The sequence below is a fragment of the Hyaloscypha bicolor genome, assembly GCF_002865645.1.
Source record: "Hyaloscypha bicolor E unplaced genomic scaffold K444scaffold_53, whole genome shotgun sequence".
NCBI classification, from domain to species: domain Eukaryota; kingdom Fungi; phylum Ascomycota; class Leotiomycetes; order Helotiales; family Hyaloscyphaceae; genus Hyaloscypha; species Hyaloscypha bicolor.
The window spans coordinates 1,492,157-1,517,871 of NW_020194555.1; the positions used below are offsets into that span (position 1 = coordinate 1,492,157).

Consider the following 25,715-nt stretch of genomic DNA (forward strand, 5'->3'; position numbering starts at 1 on the left):
ACTGACTTCTCCTGTAATTTTGTGCTACTATTAGTAAGTCTAATATACTACTAGCCTCTGTTAACCTATCTGAGTAATATTTTGTTCAGGTTACAACTCAAGCATTTTTGAAGACACTATCTTAAATAACGCTATGAAGCAAATTATTAAAAGGTCTAATAAATCGAGAGCCAGTTTTGTCACATGTTCTCAGGAACTAGTGGCCGAATCGGATCTTGCCTTGAGATATCGATACCAAATTTCACTAACTAAGCTTATACTCTTTATTTGTGGTAGTGTTATTCAGGCAGCTTTAATCACCTGGCATGTCTTCAGACTTTCTTCACTTAATGAAATTTTAAGAGCAAGATATGGAGGACTTTCCAAGTGAAATATAACATGTGCTATTTGTGGCAATTCACTTATTTTGCCAGAGGGGCCAGTGCCTCCTCAATGCTTCTTAATCGGAGCAAAGGACATTAGAATTAGGAATTTTCTAGCAAGATCAGACATGTCAAGGAATCGGGGTGTTGTATATAATTATCTTATTGATTTTATTAACAGTAATTATTTCAGTCATATCTTTGGCAACTTTTTTATGTATTTCACTGAGCTTTACTATCCTGCATGTAAGCAGCACTGGGAAAAGAGAGTATTAATATAATCTGCGAATTGTTATATGCCCTGAGATTTTCTTGGGCTAGCTAGCTATCCAATCCACTATCTGGTAATCCCTAATCCCAAACTTTTGAAGTCCCATGTCTTCTTAGAATCTTCTGCACAATTTTCCCCTGCAAGCCTTGTAGGAAGAGTCTGTATAGTACACACTAGCAAACTAGTATAGCACACAACATAATACAAGCTGGGAGTCTTGATCTCGGAGCCAAGTGACCAAGTATGGGAAGATCTCCTTTCGGTTTATTGAGATGAAAGACCTAGCTCTTGGCATTCCGGATCTCGAGTCATTTATTCTAATGGAGATTAATTCGCGAAGCATGTCTTCTTCAAGAAATCGAGGATCTGGAAGTAGACAGAGGCAGTTCGGGTTAGAGTAGCAAGGATTTAATAAGAAAGCCATAGCATATCATCTCTGGAGAATAGACAGTAAAGGAGATAGTCGATTTGCTTTGGTTAAAGGACTTCTCCAGTGAAATCTTAACATAATGCTATGCACAGCAACCGAATAAGTAAATAAGGTCAGCTCACAGAGGAGTTCATCTTGGACCCGGACCTTACAGAAGCCTTTGGCATATTTGCCTGCATCCTGCTGCCTAATAGTTTGAGATATCTCATCCAAAACGCTGTCCAATGCTATGAACCAGAGGACCGCTTCTATAGATCTATCTTTAATAGTAGCAAGGGTTATTAACAGCTTTGTTGTTAATGTTTGAGCCTCCTGCTCTGCGATTAAATACCTTTGGAACAGTATCTGTAATAGCTATTGGTAGTGCCACTAGTTGTCATCTTGATCCTTGCAGGACCACATGTTCAAACTGCCGGGATTGATCTCGGATATTGCTGGTCAAGAAGTGCAAGCACTTATTCTCAAGCAAATAGCTTCATATTCCTCCTATTCCTTTATTATTTGTGATGCCACTATCTTCTTGAGATAATCGACAGCTTCTGCAAGTGTCGTCCTACGATCAGGGGAGGAAGAAGGTTCCGATTCGGTAAATGAGAGCTTGCGGGCATTCGAGAACGATCGGCTGGGCTGTGTCATCTCTTTGTCGGCATCTGGACCTGTACCCAGAAAAGACATTACGAGCGGACTTGGTTCCCAAGACACCATTCCAAACCGCGGTGGGGGATATCCAAGGAGAGCACCGGTGATTGGTTCTCTCCAATCACCGTAAACCATCGGCTGCACTGGAAGATTTGAATGCACCCGTTGTGCAAGCAAGGCATACAACCTCCCATATTCTTGGCCTTGGTAATTGACTTCTGAATCCTCTCTGTCACATCTGTCATCGGCCTTTTCACTGTCACCATCACTGCCACTCTCAAAACCCTCTTGATTTTGCTGATCTCCTTCTGCACCTCTCCGTTTGTTTTTCTGTTTCCTTGGCTGGCAGTTTTCGTATTTTCTTTCAACTGACTCCATGTCGGAAGGTTTCAAAGCTGGCGACTGGCCCAACACCATGCCGGCGGGAAGCCACGATTTGAGGCTCTCCGTTACCTCTCTCGTGATCGTTTTCGTCAAGGATGAATTCTTTCGCTCTTTCTTGAGATATTGAAATACCGTCTTGCTTGCTGGGAGATCCCTTAATGACAATCGATCCATGGCCTTGGAGAGGTGAAAATCGTCTTTCAATTCGATTAGCTCATCTCGGGTTAAGCGGAGTAGATCGACAACGCATTTGGGCGGTGTTGTAGCTGCTCGTAAGGACATTGCAGCTTTAAGATAGCCATCGCCGTGCTCGACCTCTGTGAGAGAAACACCTTCCTTGAGAAACTCCGTGAGTGTGATCATGACTTTTTCCAGTATTCGAGGTGTCATGGCATTGACTCTCTCCAGAATCTTTCCCCTCGTGTCCACCATGTCGAAAGTGTAGCTCCCCGGTAGTTGTATTCCATCAATCCAGAGTGGGTCGAAGAGGCGACTTGTCGACCAATGAAGTTCTGGTTGAAGCCACTCCTTCACCATGATTCCTTGAATAGTCTGATCATAGCACGCTGCTCTGACAAGGCTGTGCATCCAGCCACTGATTGGGTTTGAGTCTGGTGGTGTGGGGTTTTTTCTGTAAGCAGTTCTGATACCTCGCTGGAGGTCTCGTAACTCGGTCCGGGATAGCAGGTTGATTGGTCGAGGTTGGTGGGAATGAATATTTTCGAGTGGAAGCGTCTCGATTTCGCGCCACGAGAGGTCTACAGGCTGATCCCAGCGGTCGAGAAATCTCTGAATAGTGCTAGCTGGAGCGTGACTACCGAAGGTGGTATCAAAACGAGCTTCCATTTCCGCGGACATGAGGCCTTCATTCTTCCAATTCAGAAGCTGGATCTTGAAAGGTTCGAGGTTTCTTTTATTGCCTTTGATTTTGGATCCACCGATAACTGCCTCGTCCCTAAATCCCCATTCTCGTTGTCATGCAACAACCGCATTTCTGGAAAACTGGATCTTGTGCGTGTCGAAAAGGTGCATACTGATCTCGTTTGGGCTGAGACCGGCTTCCGTCATTAGGCGTATCTCCTCCTTGAATGGCTCCAGATTCCTCCTGACTGGCCCATTCTTCCGTACCCTTGGGGCAGTCCCTGCCGAATCCATTGGTGCCGGTGTGAAGTTGATTTTCCGAAACTTTGCAAGTGGAACTACTGGTACTGAAAATGGGGGAGGATAGTTAGGCATTTATATTCTGTGAACTGCTAATAGGTCTTGAGATCTTCCATTCTCTTGGCTTATGCGCTGTTTAGGCCGAGTTATGTCACGATAGTTCTCGAGCTCTCAGAATCTATCCATTAAGTTCTATTATTTGAAAGCAGCTGCATCCCTCCAAAGCATTATCAAAAATCGACAAGAGAATTATATAAGAAATGTTTACTGAGGAACCACAGAAAAGAATATGTTTTTAGTTACTATTCTCCCCTGATAGTCTCCTTACCGCTATACTAGAAACCTCGGATATATTTCTCATACACTAGTCGGTACAGACAACTTGCTCTTAATAAACGCTTTTTTTATTACGAGTATTTGAAACCCCTTGAAAACTTCAAATCCCAGTGCTACTTGAATGAAGAAACTTAGTGTTAATTACGAAGAAGTCCTTGAACGGTGTCTAGGAACGTAGGGGCAGTGTTGAGATTCACAAGATTGATCAACAAGATTCCGAGTTCTTTGGTTCGAAGCTACAAACAGTAATTGATCCTCCAAACACTAGAAATAACGAGAAAACATAAATCTTCTTCACTCTAACCCAACCAGGCCTTCCGACTCTTCCCACCCCCCTAAACAAAATCGAGTTATGAAACTTCCCAAAGATAAACTATAGAATGTGAAGTTCTAGATCGTTGATGTTTATAATATTAAAATCCGGTGGTCTTAGTGATTAGGAGGACAAGTTGGCGGATTTAATTTTAATTTTGCCTACAAAGGTATCCCTTCATCCGCTGAGAACTGTCTAGCACTCGCAAGGTGGGTGTGGCTGCACGCAAGCCTTTTGAAGCAAGGTGAGGCTTGCGTGTAGCTACACCCACCTTGCGAGTGCTAGATAGTTCTCAGCAGAGGCTTCCACAGCTGCCTCTTGCAGAATCTGAAGCTGATTTTGCTAGCTATAATAAATAAAGCCTTAATATATTAGTGCGACAAGAACATGCTAGACAGGGCAAGAACATGCGAGATACTAATTAAGTGTAAATAGCTTATTTTAAATATATAAACAGAATTCCGAAAATACATTTTGTGAATTATTTTTTACTTTTCGTGTTTTATAAGAGATAAGATACTGATTCCCAGCACGCCTACCAGGCTGAAGACTAGCTGAGTCATCAATTACGGAAATATACCGCGATTCCGCATCGAAAAAGCTAGTTATCTCGGGAAGCCACATGGTCTAAAATAAGATTTTTTTTTGAAACCACACATCACAATTGATGGGTGCTGAGGTTGTATAGTGTAGCGGTTAGCACGGTACGCTCTCTACAACCAACAACATCATTGAATTTGGCCTCTAATGCAAAATTAGTGGGATTTTGATATTTACATCAAGATCATTTCCCGAATCCGTGAGTGAAGCCTGAATGATTCTATTCAGAAAGAACAGTTCAACTGACTTTCCAAAGCCGGTTCGAGCCCGGGTACGACCTGAACGATATTCTACGATTTTTTTATAAAAAAAAATGCCGAATTTTTCGTGGAGGTGGAGGCATTTGGCAGCAGAGTGTGCGCTCACAAGTTTTTTAGGATGTGATTTATCTTTAGCGAGATAAGCGAGGGCCGAGAGTGAGGAACACATTTTTTTCAATTTACTTACTAATAGTAAGAAGAGCATTAAAAGTAGTATAAAGGAATTACGTAAACTAAGTTATATTAGTACATTTCATTCGAGGTAACTTGGATTCCGGGACCTGCTTTTATTATGCTGTTTTAATTGCCACTATGGCGTTAAGCGAAATGACCCAGGGGTGCTGTGCTTTTTTCGTTGAGAAGTGGTAATGCCCGACCACTTCGGTTTCTATAATTACTATCCAGGCACAAAGAAGTTCTCAATGGACTAACTAATTAGGGCTCATTTGGAGATATTAGCCACAAGGACTTTTACTCCATTGTTACCTTGCATGACACTAATTGAATAAGGAAACCCCTTGTAGGAAATAGATAATGAGATTCATCTCCTTAGAATGAAATCCTCTACTTTAAACATGGGTATAACATTCAAACGCATTTACATTCTGGTTCTATATATCCCCTATCTATCACGATTGCTGTGACCTTATTCTCACCCCTTTCTGCTCTACAAAAACGAGAGACACCTAGCCAGTCTTTTCTTAAATAATAGATGAAGTGGTGTCTTTATGGTTGTTCCCAAACTGGATACCACTTCCACTTCCATTTTTAGCCTTTCGATCAGCGCGCTTCTTGTCCGCCTGCATCATGGCATCAATTTTGCTCTGGTCGGTGCTATGATCAAAGTGGTACAAAGGCTTCAAGACTGCATTCTTACGTTGCAAAACCCAGTGGCTGAACCACTGTGGAAGCGCCTTGGTGAGTTGTTAGCACATGTGGGTTAGAGTTGGGACAGCGAAGATATTGTCGAGTTCTTCGAGAGTGCGCTGCTTTGTGTCTGGCACCCAGAGGAAGATCATGATCAACTCGATGATATTGGTTCCAGTGGCGCCCATGGCATCGAGCATGAGCGGAAGGAACATCGTCAAGACACTGGCTTAGAAAAGTCACGTAGCGACAGCCCAACCCACTTCTACCTCACGATGGGAAAGAGGAAAGACCTCAGCGTAGTACGTAAACGGGACAGGTCCCTCTCCAGGAGAGTAGAACATGGTAAAGATGTAGATGAACATCGCCACCAGCGCCAAGTGAGCTGTCTTGTGTAATTCTCCTGTAGATTTTGGCGCACGCTCCAATACAAGAAGAAGACCTCCTGAAATAATGGATATTAAGGATGAATCCCGGAACTATAGTCGAGTTTTCTATGTTGAGTCTCGGCTGGGCGCGTGTAAATCCCCTGGAAGTTCAAAAATTATTTCTCCTTCTCCCTTCTATCCGTTCTTTGAGACTTTTGCACTAATACAACCAACCTTAGACGAAAATACCTCTTCTCATCCCACTATCGCAAACCTATATCCGCGAAAAGCATGCAAGCAATGGCTCCCTCTCGTCCCCGCCAACCCAAGAAAACCATTAACCGCAAAACCCTTCTCGTCCAGTATCCAGAAGGGACGAACCTACACCCCTTTCAACCCGTAGATCCTACTACTCCACGTTCTTTTAACCTTTCATCCGCTAACATTCATCCCTCTAGTCCCATCACCCGTCTCTCTCCCTGCGCTGCCGTCCGAACTCCTACAAAAAATATTCTCCAACCTCGACCAAGTCTCGTCCGTCTGCCTCAGCCTCACCAGCCGAAACTTTTACGCTCAATACCACGAACGAGATCACCATGATATCGTCCCATTGTGGCGAGGATACTGGGAGCACCAGCGAGCTCCAGGTACCTACCAGGTGGGGTGGAGAATCAAGCCCTTATACAAGCTAATTGGGATGTGGATTGGGGATGGCGAGCAGTATTACTTCTGTATGCCTAGGATGAAATTTGTGTCGATTAGGAGGAGGGGGATTGAGTGGTAACTCGGGATGAACTTTTGCACTAGAGCCTCTGAAGCACCTGCTGTGCCATTCAAACTACTGTAAAAGCTCGAGCCTCCGAACAACCAGTACAAAATCTGAGATATGGAGGAAGCTAATAAGACAATGTTAGAGGAAGACTACAAGACACAACAGTCTCCAGATACTCAAGGCAGAGAGACAAAGCGAGAAGGAACTTGGTGGAAGAAACTTCTGAAGTGAGATATATCAGAGGAGAGAGCTGTGGCACACCAGTGTTATTGGATTCAAGATGTCTGTAGGATAATTGTGTGTCTTCAACTGCCATTCCACTCTTCAACTAAAGCATAATGTGTGGGAGGTGGAGACCGGAATAGGGGTAGGTCGGTTCGCGGTATATCTTCGGAAGAGAGCGGCCGGTCCTGGAGCCCCTGAATCCGCCTCTAACAAGGGAATAAAGGCAGATGCTAGGGATATTTATTATCACGATAGAGTTTGCTGAGGTTATACAGAACACAACAGAAATGGCTGCATTGTGACCTGAAGGGGCATCGAGCTGGCATAAAGGCTAGTCCAGATTTGGTAGCTTTCCCGGTTTTCCGGTTTCCGACACAAGCTAACATTTTCCTCCTTTAACACATCCGTCAAAGACCAGGAATAACACAAACTTTACTAACGTTGCAACGGGGTCTGTAGCTGGTAGAGGAGATGGATCTCCCACAGGACCACCTCCTGACAAGAGGCAAAAGACGTTGTCGAACCCAAATTGATAGAAGCCGTGCATTACCAGGGCTTGCGTCCAATGTAGAACGTAGGTCAAAATTTGTCGTTTGCCCGATTTTTCGGATCTCCCATTGACAATAGAGAACAGAAATTATGCTAGATGCACAGGAACTCATCTTTGTATGCACTGTATCACAGGAAAGCGCGAGTGTTAATACAATGGGACGTATAATCGAGGCACTCCGCCGCTTACCTGGAATGCCTCAGAGGTGAGCTACTGTTGTTTCAATAAGATCTAGCAGAATGGGGCGTTTCGTCTTCTTCTTAGAACACACACAACAATTCAGGTCGTGGTTACCTTTTGTTGTGAATACGGGACAATTCGGATATCTCATATTATTTTGAGACAAACTCTCCCCAGCTCGGTGCAAAAGTACATGCCGTTATCCACATCATGAAGCCAAATGTTGTGACGAGGTTGACTGCTCTCCTGCCGTAATTGCCACTCAATGGTGCGAGAATAGTCTTGCCAATCAGATAGCTGACGAGGTAGATGGAGACCGGAAAGCTTTCCACGCGTGGCCATCATTGAATCCAAAATCCTTGATAGGAGAGTAAACGACCCCAGCGGCAAGCGACAAGCCGTTGGTGCTATTGCGACAAGATTGACGGCGACGGCAAGGATCAAAGCCTTCCGAGCTTGCGGCCAGTTTTCCAGTTTGATGGACGGCTCGTCGTCAAAGGTAAAATTAGTCATCTCCATATCTGAGGTATCGCAGCCAGTGCTGGAATATTCAGCGTCGTCCATCGGCATCTCCCCTTTCTCCAGCAGTGTGCTGTGCGCTGAATTCCATTATACAGAAGATGCAGGTGAGATAATACATAGTCTTCGCTCGATGGCTCTCAACTGCACTCAGTGACGTTTAGTGACACTCAAATGCTCAACACGAGAGGGAAATCCCCAAAAGTCGTCATGGTGAATCTGGACTTACACCTCTAACAACTACCAGCTCGCGCCATTTGATCTAGTGCCAAAGATGGCCTAATTGGGGCGGCGAGAATTCTGATGACCCGTGATACTCTCTTGTTTGCCTAAAGGAACCTCAATTGATTTCTATTTCCTTCATTATGAGGCGAAAATGGAGGCACTCCTCTGACTTACTTTTCTGATTTCTTTTGAAACTGTAGAAGTGTCAGGAAAATGTTGTCATGAACTAACTCTGCGGGGTCGCGGTAGTGCTTTGGTGCCCGGCTCTCGTTGGCGCACTGAACCCTGCTACACATACCGCACTCGTTGGCACGTCATTTTTTCCAAGCAAAACAAATCCCCAAAGAGCAATAGGTTTCTCAAGCAAATCCCCTCTTACCAGATTGCAAGTCTTAACGGGGGCAATCACATCAGAGCTGAACTCTTGTCTCATGGAGCTCAAACAGCGGAGCTGACAATCGACTTCGAAATAAACGCAAATAACGTATGAGAAAGAAGTTGGGAGAACTTCGCTGGCGTTGTTCGGAGGGTAGACGCCGGAGTTCCCCGAAGAAGATGTTGCGGAGGAGGTGTTCAAAACTGCAAAAGCCAAGAAGGAAGTAATGAAAGAAAATTTCGGAGGTCAAGGAAGCATTGAGGTTATTAAATGTGGCGCAAGAGCGCCTTCCACAAGCACAAAAGGAATTGGCGAGCGCACAGAAGGTGGGCAGGGACATGTGACTCTTTGTCGATGACAATCTCAGCTCGTTGCGTTTGGGAATAATAAGAAACTTTGCGAAGCAATGACTGTCATCCGCGAGACCGATCTGGCTTCTGTTTCACCAGAGACGTTGTTGAAGAAGGAAACCCTGGCTGCGCAACTTGGACTCGCGAAGGTCAATGCCGAGACAATTGATTCTTGGGAGGCTACGTTTTTGGCAATTCAATTGGTTCAGCTCATGGCATTCTATGTAGAGCCAAACGAGATTTCAAGCAACTTATCGAAGATGTCAAACAAGAGGAACGGAGAGCGCTAGCCGAGATCAACAGCACGGCGAAGCAGTTAGAGTTTGCGTCACAGGAGCTATTGCTGCCAGGCAGGATATTTTTGAGAAGGTCGCGGGCTTTGGTCAAGCACCTCCGTGTTACTCAGATGATAAACCGGCGCCGAATTATTCGGGCATTCTGGGAGAGGGGCACGAGCATAGGGACAGATTTCGGCAGATTGGGATAGAGACATGAAGAACCTTCTCTTAGTTCAGGGCCTGGTTGAGCGGCTTAAGTCTATATCAATATCTTTACCTCTCTAGTTAGACAAACCACTGAGTTTTCTGCAGTTTAGCATCTTTAGAACTTTTGCACATTATCTTGCCTTCGTTTCCAGAGGATAGCAACCTGGAATAGTCATCCATCTTGGATCCTCGAGGTTTTCCCCCCAAAAGAGGATGAAGTGCCAGGACATCCAGCAATCCTCCCAAGTATCGTATCTTGACGCAGACTGTCCAGACATGCTGGAGAATTTGCGGATGGTGTGAACATCTTCTAAAGGTCTGGGTGATCATTTCACAGACTGGGAACTGCTTCCAGTACCGCTTACAAGACCCTTAACCCAACTTCTATTCGTTATAAGATTATTTCTTCTCTCCTTCTTTTCTGCGTAGAGTCGCAACTTACTGGACTTTCACCCGCAGCCCCTCACTTCACGTGACTAATATTACCCCGCCCCCTTTTGACTCGCGTTTCAGCCTCTCATCGTCTCTTTTCGCACCCTTATTTCGCAATTGACGAATAAAAGTACTTCCTCAACTCGCTCGTTCAGGGAGTGTCGCCGCAGCTGAGTCCAACATGTGTCATTGGACAAGATTGTGGAATGATTCCAGGACCATTAAATTCGACAGGGGCAATTCGACTCGTTACTGGAACGTTGCAACGGTGGCGCTTCCGAAAACTGACGCTACAAGCAGATTGGACCTGCAGAAAATAGCCTATTTTCTCAATATTTTGGACTTCTCCTCTCCATCGTCAATTCTTCGGACCGAGCTGTAACAGTTGCAGAGCTGCGAAAGGAAGATTTTGCAGCTTCGAGCCCACGATGGCATCGACCATCATGGATCTGGTTCGAGATATCGATGTGGAGTTCTCTCCTCTGATTGTGTGCGGAATTATAGCTGGAGTGGTGTTCGCCTGCTGGCAGTTTCTTTTCACGGGCTTGGACCCGAGGGAGCCTCCTGAAGTGAGGTCCAGCATTCCTTTCGGTCATCTGTTTGGGATGCTATGGTATAAAGCTGAATATGTAACAGTTTTGAGGTGAGTTCTTCTGTCTGTTCACTTCTTTTCAAGATGAGTGCAGTTGTTATTCTTTCAGCGTCTCCCTTCAGCCAGTGTTTTGAGGAAGGAACCGCATCCAGTGATCGGCCGGGAGAATTTGCTTCGTCACTTAGTGGCCTCGATTTATGTTTGACCCATCAATTGTTGTCCTGCGTTCTGTACTGATTTTATCATTTCGCCAGCCGCAAAGTCAAGCAACCGATTTACACCATTCGAATTCTGGGGACACGAATGTATATCCTCTGCTCCCCAGAATTCATCCAAAGGACCTTCGCCAACCCGAAAGCCTTCACATTCGAGCCCTTTGTCTCCACCGCCGTTAGACGTCTCCTCAACATCAGCGAACCCGACATGAAAATCCTCCTCCAAGAACCAGGACCCGAGAAACTCCCCTCCTACGCACAAGACATCCACGACCTTGAGCATTCAACCTTAACGCCCGGTGCAGCACTTTCTCAGCTAAACGATGCTTTCCAGACCAGGTTAGCAAAATCGTTTAATGAAATCGATACCGAAGGAACGACAGTCAACCTCCATAGCTGGAGCAGAGACGTAGTCACACAAGCAGCATGTGCCGCGATTCTCGGACCCGACAACCCCTACGAAGATGATCCTACTCTCATCGAAGCTCTTTGGTAAATCTCCCCTGATACTCCCAACACTTAATTTTAATTTAAATACAAATGCTAACATCAGCCACACAGGGATTTCGAAACCGACATCGTCCTCCTCATCCTGCGCATCCTCCCCAGTCTAACAGCACGGCGCGGCTACGTCGGCAGAGCACGCCTCAGGACCGCTTACCTATCTTACCACCATACAGGCCTCTGGAAACAAGGCTCCCCACTCCTCCGTGGAATGAGAGAAATTGGGAAGAAGCATGGCTTCAACGATACCCAGATTGCGGAGTGGGACGTCTTGTTCACGATCGCGGCTGTGACGAATGCTATTCCGATAAGTTTCTGGATGTTAAGCTATATACTCGCCGACCCTCAATTAACTCCATCTGTGCGGGGAGAGCTCAAGGCAATCGTAACAGTGAAGGAAGACGGGAAGGGAGGCAAAGTCTTGACATTAGATCCTCGAATGATTCGTGAGCATTGTCCTATTCTCATCTCGATCTGGGAGGAGATGTTGAGATTCACGTCACAGCCTACGCTAGGACGATATGTAACGACTGATACGGTGGTCAACAACGAGTATCTCCTCAAGGCGGGGAGTGTGGTGCAGATTCCGACTGGGATCACGCAATCCAATCCTTCATATTGGGGTCCTGACTCCTCTTCTTTCAACGCCCGCCGCTTTTTCAAAACCGATAAAGATGGAAAGGAAAAAGCGAGCAAAGACGAAAGGGAGCAAGAAAAGTTGCAGAGGAGAGCGTATACGCCTTTTGGAGGCGGGAAAAATCTTTGCCCTGGGCGCCATGCGGCTGCGAATGAGACGCTGAGTTTTGTGGCGATGATGATTTATGCTTTCACGATTGAAAACAAAGATGGGAAGCCATTTAAGGTTATCGAGACAGCACCAAGAGCTGCTGGTGCTTCGGTTCCGAAAGCTGAGGGGGATGTGGAGGTTATTATTAGGCTGAGAGATGACTTGAGGGGGGCGAGGTTGGCTTTTGCTGGTGGAGAAGGGAGGTGAGAAGAAATGAGAGTTGTGCTCTGAAAATGAGTCAATTATAAAATACAAAATCTAATTCATCGATATGCCGTGGAGAAGTTCATGATAATGGATAATGAGAATCTTCCACAATACACCAATAGTGTCCAGGCCATCTTGAACCCACGCGCTAATAATATAAAAATATATGAGCCGGTTCCTCTCGTCCAGTCATATCGCAAACATACTCGAGTCAGCATCTTCATTGGCCCTCCAACCAGCGAATCCGACCGCTCAAGCCCACCACTCATCTCACCTTCTTCTCGTTCCTGCATCTGCCAAGCCCCTTCTGCAGGACCCAGATTTTGCATTTCCTTCCCAGCTGAAAGTCCAGCTTATGCTGTCATGAAACTCTCTGAGTCCATGTGTGAAGGTGGTTGGGAAATAGGGAAAAGAAAAGGTATTACTTAGTCACCTGACCAGACTCCTCTTTTCTCAATCAGGAAGGTGGGGAACTTTCCCCTCGCACGTGGGGCGACCACAGGTGTCAATTTTCTCCCAAGGCTTCTGCAAGCTCCAGAATCAATAACTCGCAAAGAGAATCGCCGAGCTGGATGCAGTTGTGAAAGGTGGGAGAGCTGTATATATATTAGGGAGCATGGACTTTAATTTTTCCTGTGTCTTGGAGTGTCTCACCCAAGCTCTCAATTCAACCCTCGTCATGCAGCTCACGCGCCTCCTCCCGTTCGGCTTCGCCATCACGTGTGCAAGTCTCGCAGCACCGGCACCGGAACCAACTGCTCTTGCTGTCCTGCCTAGAATTCATTCCAATGAATACATTAATTACACGACTCTTACTGGTTTCTTCTTGCAGGATGATCCAGCTACCTCCACTACGGGTTTTGACTATGTGAGAATGCAGTTTTGGAGACAGAGAGAGAGAGAGAGAGACAGGATGTGGCTAATTTATATATGTGTAAAGGCAGCTGTAAATTTCGGCTTGATCAACAGAACATATTCAACCGATAGCGAGGTCCCTGCGGACTGGACACAATGGCAGAAGTTCGATCACTACGTCTGGCGTCTGAATCGTGGCAGTGGACGTTTTGTCCAATATAAAGTCTTGTACATGGGGTAAATATTTTTTTTTATGTTTAATTTCATATCCTGCTGCGGAAGATGAGAGCCTGGAGGTATTTCAGGAGCCATCGTTCCTAAAGCTCCCAGCTCTTCCAGAATTTTCTCGATTTTACAGCGCTAATTTCCCGTGTTCATAGCCGTCATGGTGAAGGATATCACAACGTCGCTGAAACATACTACGGAACTCCTGCTTGGAACGTGGGCCTTTCCTCCTGGCGCCAAATTCCAAATTACTGACATGAATAAGTGTTACTGGTCCCTCAAAGACGGCAACGGAACCGTATCCTGGGCCGACGCACGCATAACCCCCAACGGCGTCGCGCAAGCCGTAAAAGCGCACGACTTCTGGGCCTCCCACATCACCAGCCAGAAAATTCCCGTGCCAGAGACATACTACACATCCCCCTTGACGCGGTGCTTACAAACAGCAAACATCACGTTCTCCGGCCTCGATCTGCCCTCGCGTCAACCCTTCATCCCCACCGTAAAAGAGTTATTCAGAGAAGGGATTTCTGGGCACACGTGTGACAGACGCGGCACGAAAACGTACATCCAGGATGCATTCCCGGCATATAAGATTGAGGCCGGTTTCTCGGAAGATGATCTGCTCTGGAAACCGCTCCAGGGCGAGGTGCCAGTCGACGAAGACATCCGCAGCAAGATTGGTCTAGATGAGGTATTTGACAGTGATGACAGCACATATATCTCCATCACCAGCCACTCGGGAGAAATTGCTTCCCTTTTACGAGGTAAGACTTCCTCTATTTCTTATTCTATTTTTTGTTTTTGTTTGGGAGGTTTGGGAGAAGGGGTAGAGAATGAAGCTGATAAAATGATACAGTGCTTGGTCATCGCAACTTTAGTCTGAGTACTGGACAGGCCATTCCTGTGTTGGTTAAGGCGGAGACGATTGAGAGCAAGCCGATTGTTACTGCTAGCCAGGCGTGGACCACTATCTCGACTTGTAGCACAGCGCCGCCACTTCCTACTGCCACCTAGAGGAGCACAGAGGTCGCATTGGATGGATTTAGTGAATAAGTAGTGAAGTATTGGTAATGTTGAATGATATAATTGAGATAACCCAATCTACCTCCTGCTTTCCTACGAGGCTGCGGGACATGCTCTTACTCAACGCCACTGGGCTGAAAAGCGTAGCCATGGGAGTGACACGAGATGGACGAATTGCTAATAAAACCAGAATCCGTGATAAATACTTATTTCCATTGCGAATCCAACCCAATCAACCTAAACCAAAGGAGAAGCCAAATCAGCACCAACCATACTTCTCATTTCCAACCCACTCAATGTCATCCGAGGTGCCACTTCCCTCACCATACCACATCAAACTCGCAATACTCTCCTCCTCCCTCTCAACCTCACTGTGTTCCAACCCAGTCCCCTTAACCAGCCGCTTGACAAACTCAGTCGGGTTCCAGAGCTCCACATGTCCAAGCTGCCACTCCTTCGCTTCCGCCTGAGCAATCTCCAAAATACCTTTCAATTTAGTTGCATTAGCTTCCACGTCTGCTTCATCCTCAATAACGAGTCGTAGTATATGAAGTGTATTTCCTGATTCCGGTTTTAAAGGGCCATAGAAAGCTCGTGTCCAGATAGCCCAAACGCGGGAGCCGGGCTCACCGGCAATAGCGCCTTTGATGTTAGGCAATTTGCCAAATATTTTGCCGGAGACAAAGTCTTCGCGCTTGTGGTGCCATTGCATGACATCGTGGTTTGGGATCAAGGCAATGTGTACTTTCTCGTCCTTCGCGGTTTCGAGGCTTCGTTTGATGTATGTTTCGTCCAACGCACAGAGTTCCTCGAGATCGGGATAGGCTAAAGGTTTCGCGTTAAAGGGCTTGCTGTTCGAAGCTGGCGGGAAAGCGATGTGTGTACTGGGAAAGGGCACCCATCCGAACTTTGCGTAGTATTTCTTCCCAATGTCCGAGTACAGGATGCTGAATGGGCAGCAAACGTTTTTGTCGACCTGCCAGTCCTTCAATACAGGACCCAGCTCTCGCAGCATCCGACTCGCGTATCCCTTCCCTCGAAACTTGGGCTGGCTGAATACGCTGCCAATTCCGTGTGTGATGCCTTCTGTGATAACGCCGTTGTGGGATACTAAGACTGGCTTGCGGAGGGATTCGCAGGAGGCGAGGATGGGACGCTCGTTAGGGGGAAGGGTTCGGTCGACGAGGATCCAGTGTGTTACACCGCCGTCTCTTGCAAGAGGAACGGTGGTGAGGAACTGCTCGCGTTCGAGGTAGTCGGGGACGGAGAGCGCGGTGCCCCAATTGACGGAATTGAGGTTCCAGGTTGCCAGCTTCTCCTCTGGTGTTGGGTGCGTCAAGTAAAGGAAGTCGGATCTGGAGTCTGGCGACATGGAAGTCTCGGGCAATGTCGTGGTGGGCGTGTTCTCTCCCATCGTGATGTTGATGCTCGAGGTACCTGCCTACAAACTAAAAGGTTCTGAGGGTCGATTGCTTGTCTTGTCTCTCTGTAAATATTCTATGCTAGGTGAATAGGGTTATAGGTCTTAACAAAGCAATGCTGGGTTGGACGCAGAGAGCGTATAAAGAGGGTCCAAAGGGCGCGGTGCAAACGCGAACTTCGAATGACAAAGAAGGGAAACGGCGATTCCGTTGATCAAGGTCAGCAGATAGATGAGAGATGATACTTCCAAGTTCATGAATCGTGTGACTTCATGGCAGAGATTTCCATTGAGTAAAGGTCGAGGCAAGACCTGCCGTTAGAGGTTATCCCTCCCTCCAACCTCTAACGGCAGGTTTTGGAGTGCGGAAGGAAATGTTTCTTGAACCTTGACCCTTGACCCGAAGAGAACCGAGTTTGGAGGTTAGTGGGGGCTTGAGAGGCGGTGAATCGTGAAAATGTGGGTCGGACCCCTGCCTTTAATCGCAGCAAATCAGCAGCCAGTAATTTGCCGGGGAAACAGTACATCGATTCTAACCTGCATTTCTCCTGTGTATCTCAATAGTTCCACCAAGTGTGCCATCGCTCAAATGGTTGAGGTGTTGACAGCTCTCGAGGTTCACGGCCCGCCTCACGTGCCGATAAAAAACAAAAAACGGTTAAGCGAGCTCCGATAAGCTTAGCGCCGCCCAAAATACTGTAGAGCGCCGACGTCCCTCGTCCCTTCTTCTATCTTTCTGGTTCGCAGCCTCGTCTGGAGCCACCAAGTTCGCCTCTGGTCAAGACTGCCCATGAATCATATCAACTTAGGGCGAGGCGTGATATGGTATGACGGCGCAGACATTCCTTCCCTGACGCCCAGCGGACACTCCAGCTTTTCCATCCCAGGTCAACTTTGTTTGCCATTTACAACCCCCGGGCTGGGCTCGCTGTTTTGGAACTTGATTCACCCAGTTGCTCCTTCTTTCATCTCGAAACAAAACGACGCCGAGGAACTTGGATTTCCTTCCACAGCAAAACACACCAACACAAGGCAGCTGTCCACCAACATCAACGCATTCTCCGCTACAGCGCCGAGTTGTCGCCTCGCCCTATGCCGCTCACATAATCCTTCTTGCGAGCAGCCACGGACTGCAATATTCCAACAGGAGCCATGAACCGTGTAGCTCAACCCCAGGCCCAGCAGGCGCCTCAGCTTCCTCGAGATGCAGCGAATCAGCGTCGACAGGAGGTCATCGACCTAATATCCGAAGATGAAGACGTAGAATCCGGGTCCGAAGACTTGGATTTTGAGGAGGGAGACTTATTTGTCGATGCGCCACAATCGCCCGTCCGACCCCAAGATCCTGCTTTGGGTCGAGGCCAACAAGAAGCTGTATTCCATATCATCGACCTCATGGACCACGAGCCGCTGCAAATCGTGCCTCCAGTTCCTGCCCCCGCTAGACCGGCGAGTCCACCTCCCGCCCGAAACCAAGAATGGGGCGACTATATTATCGACGGCGACTTCGATGCCGCAGAGTTCGCTCGGGCCCTTGAGAATGAAGGGGAATGGCATTTTATGGCCGGACCTCCAGCACCAGGTCCTCCGATAGCACCTCATCAGCAGGCTGCGCCACCAGCAGCGGCTCCAGTCCAGCAAGCATCACAGCTGGCTGCCATTGCAGAGTCTAAGGATGAATGTATCCAAATGGTTGCAGCAGTCTTTCCTGGAATATGCCTGGATCACGTGTCAGAACTTCACAACAAGATTTCCAAGTCTTCCGAACGGCTGATAGCCCATCTCTTGGATCAGATGGACAAAGGCGTGCTCTATCCAAAGGCTAAAGACAAGGCAAAGGACTTGAAGAGGAAGCGAGAAGTAGATGAGATTGAGGAAGCAGCTCGCAAGTATGGGGCTCCGGACCGTGTCATCTCCGCGAATGTAGGAGGAATTCGGCCGTATATGTGAGTTGGCACCATTTTCGTTGCAGCGGTCAAGCTTGGGCTCGTGAATTCCGCTCCCCTTAACTCTTCCGATATTTCTTTGAAGGAGGTGTGCCTTGTTTCGCATTTATATTTTAGACTTTACTTTCTTATTTCGTTGGATAACCCCCTCGCGAATGGAATAATCACTGACTCCAATAGTCGAAACATCCTCTCACACGAGTTCCCCGATACTCCAATGGCCTTCATAGATGCAACCCTAAGCCAATCAGGACACCGTTTGTTTTCAGCTTATCAACTGTTGGATGAGGCCGGCCGAATCTACCATCCCCTTACTTCGGGTTACACCAAAATCAAAACTGCACGGAAGGCGCATACTGATTTCCGGGAGGAAAGCATAGAAACCCTTCTCAGCGATCCCACTGGAGACCTCGAGCGTGGTGAAATTCTTCGAGAACTTCGAGCTGCAAGAAGATATAAAGCAAAAGCAGATACAAAGCGCGAAGAAGAGCGTCTAGCTGCACTCGAGGAAGAAGAGAATGAGAGGAGAGCGCATGCAGAAGGAACAATGGAGGAGTGTGTATGTTGTTTTGGAGACTATCCACTAAACCGTATGGTTCATTGTGATGCAGATGAGATGCATTGGTTCTGCAGAGGCTGTGCGCTTCGAAATGCCGAGACCGAAGTCGGCCAATCTAAATACGAGCTCTGCTGTATGTCGATGGAGGGCTGCGATGCAAAATTCACACTCTCTCAAAGGTAAAGTACTTGCACTGACAGCCCGGATGTCTCTACTGACTGTTGGTAGGGCTCAATTCTTGAACGAGAAGACAAAGATTGCCCTTGAACGAAACGAACAAGAAGCAAACCTTCGTCTGGCAGGCATAGAAAATCTTGCGAGTTGTCCTTTCTGTCCTTTTGCAGCAGAATATCCCCCAGTCGAAGTTGATCGTGAGTTCAGATGCCAGGCGCCGGATTGTGAGAAGATTAGCTGCCGTCTGTGCAATCTCGAGTCGCATATTCCCAAGAGCTGCGAAGAGAACGCTAAGGAGACGGGTCTATCTGTGCGTCGTCGTATCGAGGAAGCCATGTCTGCAGCTCTGATCCGAAAGTGCAACAAATGCGGAACACCGTTCATCAAGGAAGAAGGGTGCAATAAGATGAGATGCACGCTGAAAGGGTGTGGCAACGTCCAGTGCTACGTCTGCTCAAAGTCCTGCGATTACGACCACTTCGATGACAGGGGTCGTGGCGGCAAGCCTGGAAATTGTCCCCTCTTCGAAAGTGTTGAGACGAGGCACGATGAAGAAGTTAGCAAGGCCGAGAAAGAGGCATTGGAACAGGTTCGAGCTGAGCATCCAGAGTATACTGAAGATGACTTGAAGGTAAAGGTGTCGGAAGATGTCAAGAAAGATGACGAGCGGCGGAGGGCAAGAGATCCCAGACTTAACCCTGCTGTGGGAAGGCCGTTACCGATTTATCGTGGTTAGTGGAAACTTTTCCGGCGTGGAATTTTGGCAAAGTTTTTTTCTGCGCTGTGTCGAGTGAGACGTGCCTTCTGGGCACCTTGTTTTGATTTCTTGTTGCCCCTTACCATGGTTCTTTTGAGAATGGATTCGAACTTCTGAGACAGAGGCTAACCTATGGGAAGGCTTTCCAATTCAAGAAATGAATGCAATGAATGCAATGCATATGCAACGCCATTTCATGCCTAGACGAATGCCGCGACCGGCAGGAGCCGATCCAGCACTTCCGGTGCTTCCAGATCAAGGCCCCGGAGGAGATCTTCCTTATTTTCGTCGCGAGCCATATCTCGGTCCTGGTCGACGAATTGGAGACGGTAAGTTTTTTCTTGGAAACAGGGAGATTTATGCGACTCACATAGACGTTCAGTAGCGAGACGGTTCATTGCTAATTTGAAAACCTAGCTGGCCAACCCAACCCCGGCGGCATGTTCGACGATGTTGACGATATGGGGATCTTCAATATGCCTTGGGGAGACGACTTTGGTTTTCCCCCGCCGCCCGGCGCGTCTCCTCCCGGCTTCCAGATTCCTCTGCCTCCTCCCAGACTTGCGGCCCCAGCATTGCCCCCGGCTCCTGGTCCAGCAATGCCTCCTCTAGCAGCTGCCCGACCTGGCGATGGTATGTTCGAGGACATATTTAGGGGACATCCAGGTGAGCAGCCACCTCTATTGGGACTTGAGCAAGATATCGATTGGCGGAACCCTGCGGGAGTCCCGCCCTTACCAGAATACCGTGCTGCGGTAGACGATAATCAGGGAAGATTAGCTGCCCTGCAAGAAAGAATGGCCGATAGGACGAGGCTTCGCAGAGCAGGGCCTGTCAAGAACGAAGCGCAGCCGGAGGACGACTTGTTGCATGCGGCGGCATTGCGACAACACATTACACAAGCGAAGGCAGCACGACAGCTGGCACAAGCGCAAGCAGCACGACAGCTAGCACTCGGGCAACAATTTAGGCAAGCTCGGGCAGCTAGGGAGATGGTATTGCCAAATGTCGTGCTCCCCGAAGCACCGCAGCCTCTTCCGAGACAAGTCCTGGGTGATGCGGTTGCTAACGCAGTGGAAGCCAGGGAGGCACGTGATGCTGAAAGAAGACGGCGACTTGAGGAGCAAGTGGGCAAGGTGGCAGTAAATCTACGAATGGCAAGATTGAGGGAGATTGCACAAAAGAATGAACGTAATAACGAGGACGAGAGCAAACGCCGGCTCCGTGAGCAGATGGATAGGATCCAGGCCTTGCAGGACAGGGCGCGAGCTATCGGTCAAGACGGAGGCGAAGATGTGCGCCCTCGTAATGAGCGGCCGGAGAGACTGCGCCAACGGCTCGGGAATCAGAACAACGCCAACAATGAAGCAGGTGGATCGAACAAAGACGGCAACAATGCAGCTGCAGATGACGGACCGCCGCTTCTTCGAGGAACGCATTACCGAATCCGTCGACCAGAACAGCCACCAGCAGCTTTACCGCAGCCGGCAGCGGCGTTACGACAGCAGCAAATTCTCGACCACGAAGAGAGGAGAATCGAGCGATCGCAGCTAATGGCAAGATTGCGAAGAGAGCAGGAGAATGACGAGGCTGCTACGGCGAAAAGACTGGCGAGGCTTCGACAGAATGGGGCTGCAGCTGCTGCACATAGTCCTCGACATCGACAGGGACAAGTTGTTGATCTCCTATCCTCCTCCCCGGAGGCCAAGAAAAAGGCAAGGCTTTTCGACATGGCTGATGAAGCCGACGATGAGGAGGACGAGGACGAGGACGAAGAATGGTAGGGACTGAATAATAAATTGGTGCTTTTATTTGCGTTTGTTATTTGCCGGCTGGGAAACAGAAACAGCTTGGGCAGGGCATGGCAGGCGTTCAGCATACATACATACTTTCTGATACCCCTATGTAGCATTTTCTTTGAGAGCAAGCATACGGGGCATCTCAGCAAGGGTGAGCGTGGCGTCATGGGCTGTAGGGTTTCCTAGCGAGCGAGCGAGTTCTTTCACTTATTTACATAATCCAGTAATGAATCACGTGCAAATAAATCACAGGTTCCTTAACCCCCTTCTTGTGCGCTAAAATTGCAGTGCATGACTCACTATCAGATCGTTCTCCCGGTGAGACATAGTCCACACTAGCGGCCGCATAGATTATCCCCAATTCAGCAAATAAGAACAAGATTCCTCCAATCATCCTTTTTGTATCTACAGTATGCGGCCGCCCGCGTGGAGTACCGGTATGTCTCACTGGACGCAAGACCCAATCCTTCATATATTCGCTTCAAGCAACATCAGCCTCACAGTCCGAAGCGCCAACAGAAATATTCCCACTACAACAACACACCCGGCTCCGCCGAGTCGCAATTCAATTTAATTCCCGCTCCTTGTATTATGCCAGTTCTCCCAACTGCACAAATGCGACGGCAAACTTGGACGAGAAGGAAAACTCCTCTCCTGCACGAAAAGTTGATCCCGCGATTTCATAGGGGGGTGGGGAAGGCATGGCGGCACCAGCGAATATGTCGTTGACAACTTGCCTTGAAGCCCTTGAAGCCCGAATCCTCCAATCAGAAGGGGGAGGGAGTTCCTCGATATGTTTCTAGTTGTCTCCCTGGCATTCGGCTGATCGAGAAGGCACAGTGTGTAGTTGCCGTGTTCAACGCTTTTACGTGATTCTCTGGTTCTCTACATGCTGTGCTGTAAAAATGAACATCCATCCATCCCATCAACCATCAAACCACCACGCAGCTCTTGCAGTGATGTGTCACGCCGCCCACCCATCCACCCATCCATCATAATCGGCCGTCAAGAAGAAAGGGAAATGTTCTGTATTAAAGGGGGAACGGGGTATGGTGAACGAATGAACAGTGTCGAAAAGGAAGAGATCTACGAGGGGAATCGCGGGTATGTACCAATTGAGAAGCGGGTCAGGGAACAAGAAACTCAAGCACCCTGCGCCAACTCCTGCAGCTTCCCCTTCTCCTCTCCACTCAAAGCCTCATACAACCCATTGAAATCCGCAATGTTCTCTCTCCCAGCGCGGATAAAAAACTCCGTCAGATAAGCTTGCGTCTCGTCATCTCTCTGTCGCATGAAACTGCCTTGTCCTTCGCCGTACGCCATGAGTTCGGCTTTTGTCGTCCCGAGACCGAGGTCGAGAGTGGAAGGCACGTCTTCCCAACCGTCGTCGGAGGCCCCTTCGTCGGCGTACTCGGCGGCTGCTTGGGCGGCTGTCGCGGCGTTCGCCATTCCCGAGGCGGATAGGAGCTCTTCGATGAGGACTTTAAGGATTTTTAGGGGGGCAGGGATGATGGTGAATTGGTCGGGATCTGGCGCTGTTAGTTTAGTTTAGAAGGAGGGGGGAGGGAGAGGCGATTTACTGAGTTTGGCTTTTGAGCGGGTCATAATTCGATCACTGACTGGGACGATCAAATCGCCCTTTACCATTGTTTGGACGACTCGTGGGTCGTTGAGAGTAAAGACTTTGGACAAGGCGATGACACTGGCCCAGGTTAGTAAGACGATAAGAAAGGGGAGGGAAGGCTTACTTTTGACGAATCTCATCGTATCCGGCAAAGTTGATCGAGTTTTCGAGCCATTTGCTGAGTACAACTTGGAGTCCATTTTGGCCATTGATCTCAATCTGTGACAAGAACTCAACAACGTCGTGGGCACCGACCAAAGACAGGCGGGCGAAGACCAGAATGAGAGATTGGATGAATGGTGCGGCTTCAGCAGTGGCCAACCGTGAAGCAACAGCTCGCAACAGCTGCTCCAAATAAGGACCAAGACGCTCTTGGCCAGCTTTCTCGACGAGTTCTGCTGCAAGACCGCCAACTTCTGAAGCAGCATTGTCCTCGATTGTGGGGCCAAGAAGCTTGTCGATGATAATCAAGCAGACTTCAAGACCGGACCTATTCGAATCGTCGTGCCATGCGAAGACTTGTTGATGGCCGTGCATGAGCATGAATTTGATTGCCTCAACACCTGGCCGTAGAACACCTCCCTCAGTAGTAGCCATGAGCAGTCGGTTGAGCTTAGGCAGAGCTGCTGCCACATATCCTGGTGGCAGAGGCTCTGAACCATTCTCGGTGAGGACTGCGAGTAATTCGGTGGCAAGCTCAATCAACGGATTATCACCCGTCATATTTCCGACATCAAATGCCCCAGTCAGGGATGGCAAAACCTTTGCACACAATACAGTGTATGAATCTCCACCAGCCAAGGCGCCAACAATCTCCTCGAATGTTTCACTGACCAACATGGTCAACATGAAGTTTGATGCTCCATGCTTGGCAAGAACGAAGAGTAGATCAAGTGCTCCACTGTCGCCTTCGATGGTGATCCTTGAATCAAGTCCAATGGCAGCGCGTAATGATTCGACCAATGTAACAAGAAGGTCGTCTGCATCTTCGAGATCCGTGAGGTCCTTTGCGTACAAAAACTCCGAGATCGATGCAACGATCGGAAGCTGACGATCAGCCGGAACAGTGCGCGCCTTGATAAATCCCTGAAGAGCTTTGATGCAAGAAACCTTGACGACTTCGGCCTCGTCATGGTTCACACTCTTAATGGTGCGGTCAAGCAAACCAAGAGCGACATCTGGGAGACTTTGGACAAGGATACCCGCCACCAAATATCCTCGAGCACGGAGAAGGTGCTCATCCTCTCTATTGATAGCGTAATCGATCAATCCCAAGTAAGCACCAGCAACCTCGGGTTGAACCGTCTTGTCTACATCCAAGAAATCGTTCATGAGTTGGGTCAAGAGAAACAAAGAAGCTTCTCTGGTCCTCCATGTTGCACCCTCGGATGCAAAGAGGACTTGTGTATAGGCCAGAAGGCCTTCGAGAGCTCCTTGGTGAAGCCATTCCCCGAGTTTGATGAGTAAGTCGCCGCAAGCTGTACGCGCCGTATAATTCGCGGTGACAGATGTCTCCTCTGCCAAAAAGAGATTCACGTCAATATCCCAAAGATCTTCCTCTTCCTTGGGGATCTGTGCATATCCAACAGCCAACTTCATAACATCCATCACCCAAGGTGTTGCTGAAACTCCCGAGTGTTGTTGTATTTGCGACTCGAGCTCCTTCTGGACAGGAGGCGCTCTCAGACATGATTGCAAAAAGTCAAGCTCTTCCAGAACCAAAAAGTCCAAAGTATACGGCAATCCGTCAGCATCTTCCAGACGTCCTTGCTCGTCGTTATCCACGTACATATCCTTGTATGAACTTTGGAGGATCGAAAGCTCTTCCCAGGTCGCACTAAACAGAACTGGACTTTGCGGTAGTAGTAGCTGTGGGAAGACAGAACGAATCTTCATCAAAGTCTTGACAACTTGCAGCTTGAGGGCGATTATACCTCTCCAGGCGTCCGGCTTATCTTCTCTACCGCTCTCATATCCCTCGTCTCCGCCCTTTGGTCTAGCAGGCAATGACTTCTTCATAACTTCCATAAAGAATGGGGACCAGGCTGTCAAAGCTTCATCTGCAAAACCCTTGACTTCCGGTCCATGTTCGTCCTTCACCATATCCATAATATCAAATGTGCCACGGAAAACGGAAACTGCAAGAGCACGCAGGAGTGGTTTTCGGGTTTCACTGACAGCCACATCGTAGACAACCTTGACAATGTCGCGTGCTACTGCAAAGAACTGGTCTTCACTGAGGGAATCATCGACGAGATCTGAAAGCACTTTGAGTGCCCCGTGTAATTGGAAATCGGTAGCATTTGGGATGAGGTGAAGGAGAGCTGGGAGAAGATTTGGCCATTGGTCTGGAAAGTCGACATTTGCGATTTTGCTCACAACGTAACTACAAGCCATCCATTAACCAAAGTTAAAGCTTTGAGCCGGTTTGAGACATACCTAGCTGCGCTCTTAATTTTCCTATCCGCATCACCACTTGTTGCCAATTCCAGCATCTGTATCCTCAGTTGCTCCTTGGTCTGGTCACTAATGGGCACGACCACACCGTCCTCGTTCTCCCCACTCCAATTCTTCTCCACAAAGGTCCTCAATAGCAGCAACGCGGCCTGTCTGATCTCCCCGCTTACGCTCGAGTGGGTTGCAATAGCGGCCAAACTTCCAGGAAATGCGGGATTGCTCTGCGCGTGCTGCAGATGCTCCTCCGCCTGCTTGCGCGGTCCCTCGGCGGGAAGCTGTGTATCCGCCAGCAGCTGCAGCAGCTGGTCTTCCATAGTTCCTGCCATCCTGCCTTGACTGAATCCGAGTAGCTGTGCTCGAGAATTGCAGAGATTTGTAATGTGGAAGGGAAAATTGGCGGGGATTGTTGTTTTCGTGGGGAGTTGTGGAAGCGTTTCGCCTTGAGAACACGCGAGGAAATTTT

The 25,715-nt window shown here is 48.3% G+C and overlaps 8 protein-coding genes across 8 annotated transcripts; 4 read left to right on the top strand and 4 right to left on the bottom strand.

The window, feature by feature from the left end:
- Positions 1–1,549: 1,549 nt before the first annotated feature.
- K444DRAFT_627372 (uncharacterized protein) lies at positions 1,550–2,944 on the bottom strand (the record flags this gene model as incomplete). The annotated part of the gene is made up of 1 exon (XM_024882788.1): positions 1,550–2,944. One exon carries the CDS (start codon positions 2,942–2,944, stop codon positions 1,550–1,552), a length of 1,395 nt encoding a protein of 464 aa, XP_024739343.1.
- Positions 2,945–5,484: 2,540 nt separating this feature from the next.
- Positions 5,485–6,077, top strand: K444DRAFT_627373 (uncharacterized protein; the record flags this gene model as incomplete). The annotated part of the gene is made up of 3 exons (XM_024882789.1): positions 5,485–5,674; positions 5,717–6,003; positions 6,033–6,077. 3 exons carry the CDS (start codon positions 5,485–5,487, stop codon positions 6,075–6,077), a joined length of 522 nt encoding a protein of 173 aa, XP_024739344.1.
- Positions 6,078–7,865: 1,788 nt separating this feature from the next.
- On the bottom strand, positions 7,866–8,780 carry K444DRAFT_627374 (uncharacterized protein; the record flags this gene model as incomplete). The annotated part of the gene is made up of 3 exons (XM_024882790.1): positions 7,866–8,317; positions 8,637–8,656; positions 8,761–8,780. The coding sequence occupies 3 exons, from the start codon at positions 8,778–8,780 to the stop codon at positions 7,866–7,868; spliced, it is 492 nt and encodes a 163-aa protein (XP_024739345.1).
- A 1,489-nt stretch (positions 8,781–10,269) lies between these two features.
- Positions 10,270–12,485, top strand: K444DRAFT_585592 (cytochrome P450). Its single transcript, XM_024877933.1, has 3 exons — positions 10,270–10,748; positions 10,952–11,404; positions 11,474–12,485. The coding sequence occupies exons 1-3, from the start codon at positions 10,534–10,536 to the stop codon at positions 12,408–12,410; spliced, it is 1,605 nt and encodes a 534-aa protein (XP_024739346.1). The 5' UTR covers positions 10,270–10,533; the 3' UTR covers positions 12,411–12,485.
- A 604-nt stretch (positions 12,486–13,089) lies between these two features.
- Positions 13,090–14,507, top strand: K444DRAFT_641778 (phosphoglycerate mutase family protein; the record flags this gene model as incomplete). The annotated part of the gene is made up of 5 exons (XM_024884664.1): positions 13,090–13,278; positions 13,351–13,502; positions 13,646–13,706; positions 13,756–14,257; positions 14,350–14,507. The coding sequence occupies 5 exons, from the start codon at positions 13,090–13,092 to the stop codon at positions 14,505–14,507; spliced, it is 1,062 nt and encodes a 353-aa protein (XP_024739347.1).
- Positions 14,508–14,775: 268 nt separating this feature from the next.
- K444DRAFT_523751 (N-acetyltransferase-like protein) lies at positions 14,776–15,888 on the bottom strand (the record flags this gene model as incomplete). The annotated part of the gene is made up of 1 exon (XM_024874309.1): positions 14,776–15,888. One exon carries the CDS (start codon positions 15,886–15,888, stop codon positions 14,776–14,778), a length of 1,113 nt encoding a protein of 370 aa, XP_024739348.1.
- Positions 15,889–17,625: 1,737 nt separating this feature from the next.
- Positions 17,626–19,351, top strand: K444DRAFT_524491 (uncharacterized protein; the record flags this gene model as incomplete). Its single annotated transcript, XM_024874356.1, has 3 exons — positions 17,626–17,882; positions 18,063–18,620; positions 18,670–19,351. 3 exons carry the CDS (start codon positions 17,626–17,628, stop codon positions 19,349–19,351), a joined length of 1,497 nt encoding a protein of 498 aa, XP_024739349.1.
- Positions 19,352–22,314: 2,963 nt separating this feature from the next.
- K444DRAFT_524677 (ARM repeat-containing protein) lies at positions 22,315–25,578 on the bottom strand (the record flags this gene model as incomplete). The annotated part of the gene is made up of 4 exons (XM_024874371.1): positions 22,315–22,700; positions 22,752–22,873; positions 22,920–25,181; positions 25,235–25,578. The coding sequence occupies 4 exons, from the start codon at positions 25,576–25,578 to the stop codon at positions 22,315–22,317; spliced, it is 3,114 nt and encodes a 1,037-aa protein (XP_024739350.1).
- Positions 25,579–25,715: the final 137 nt, after the last annotated feature.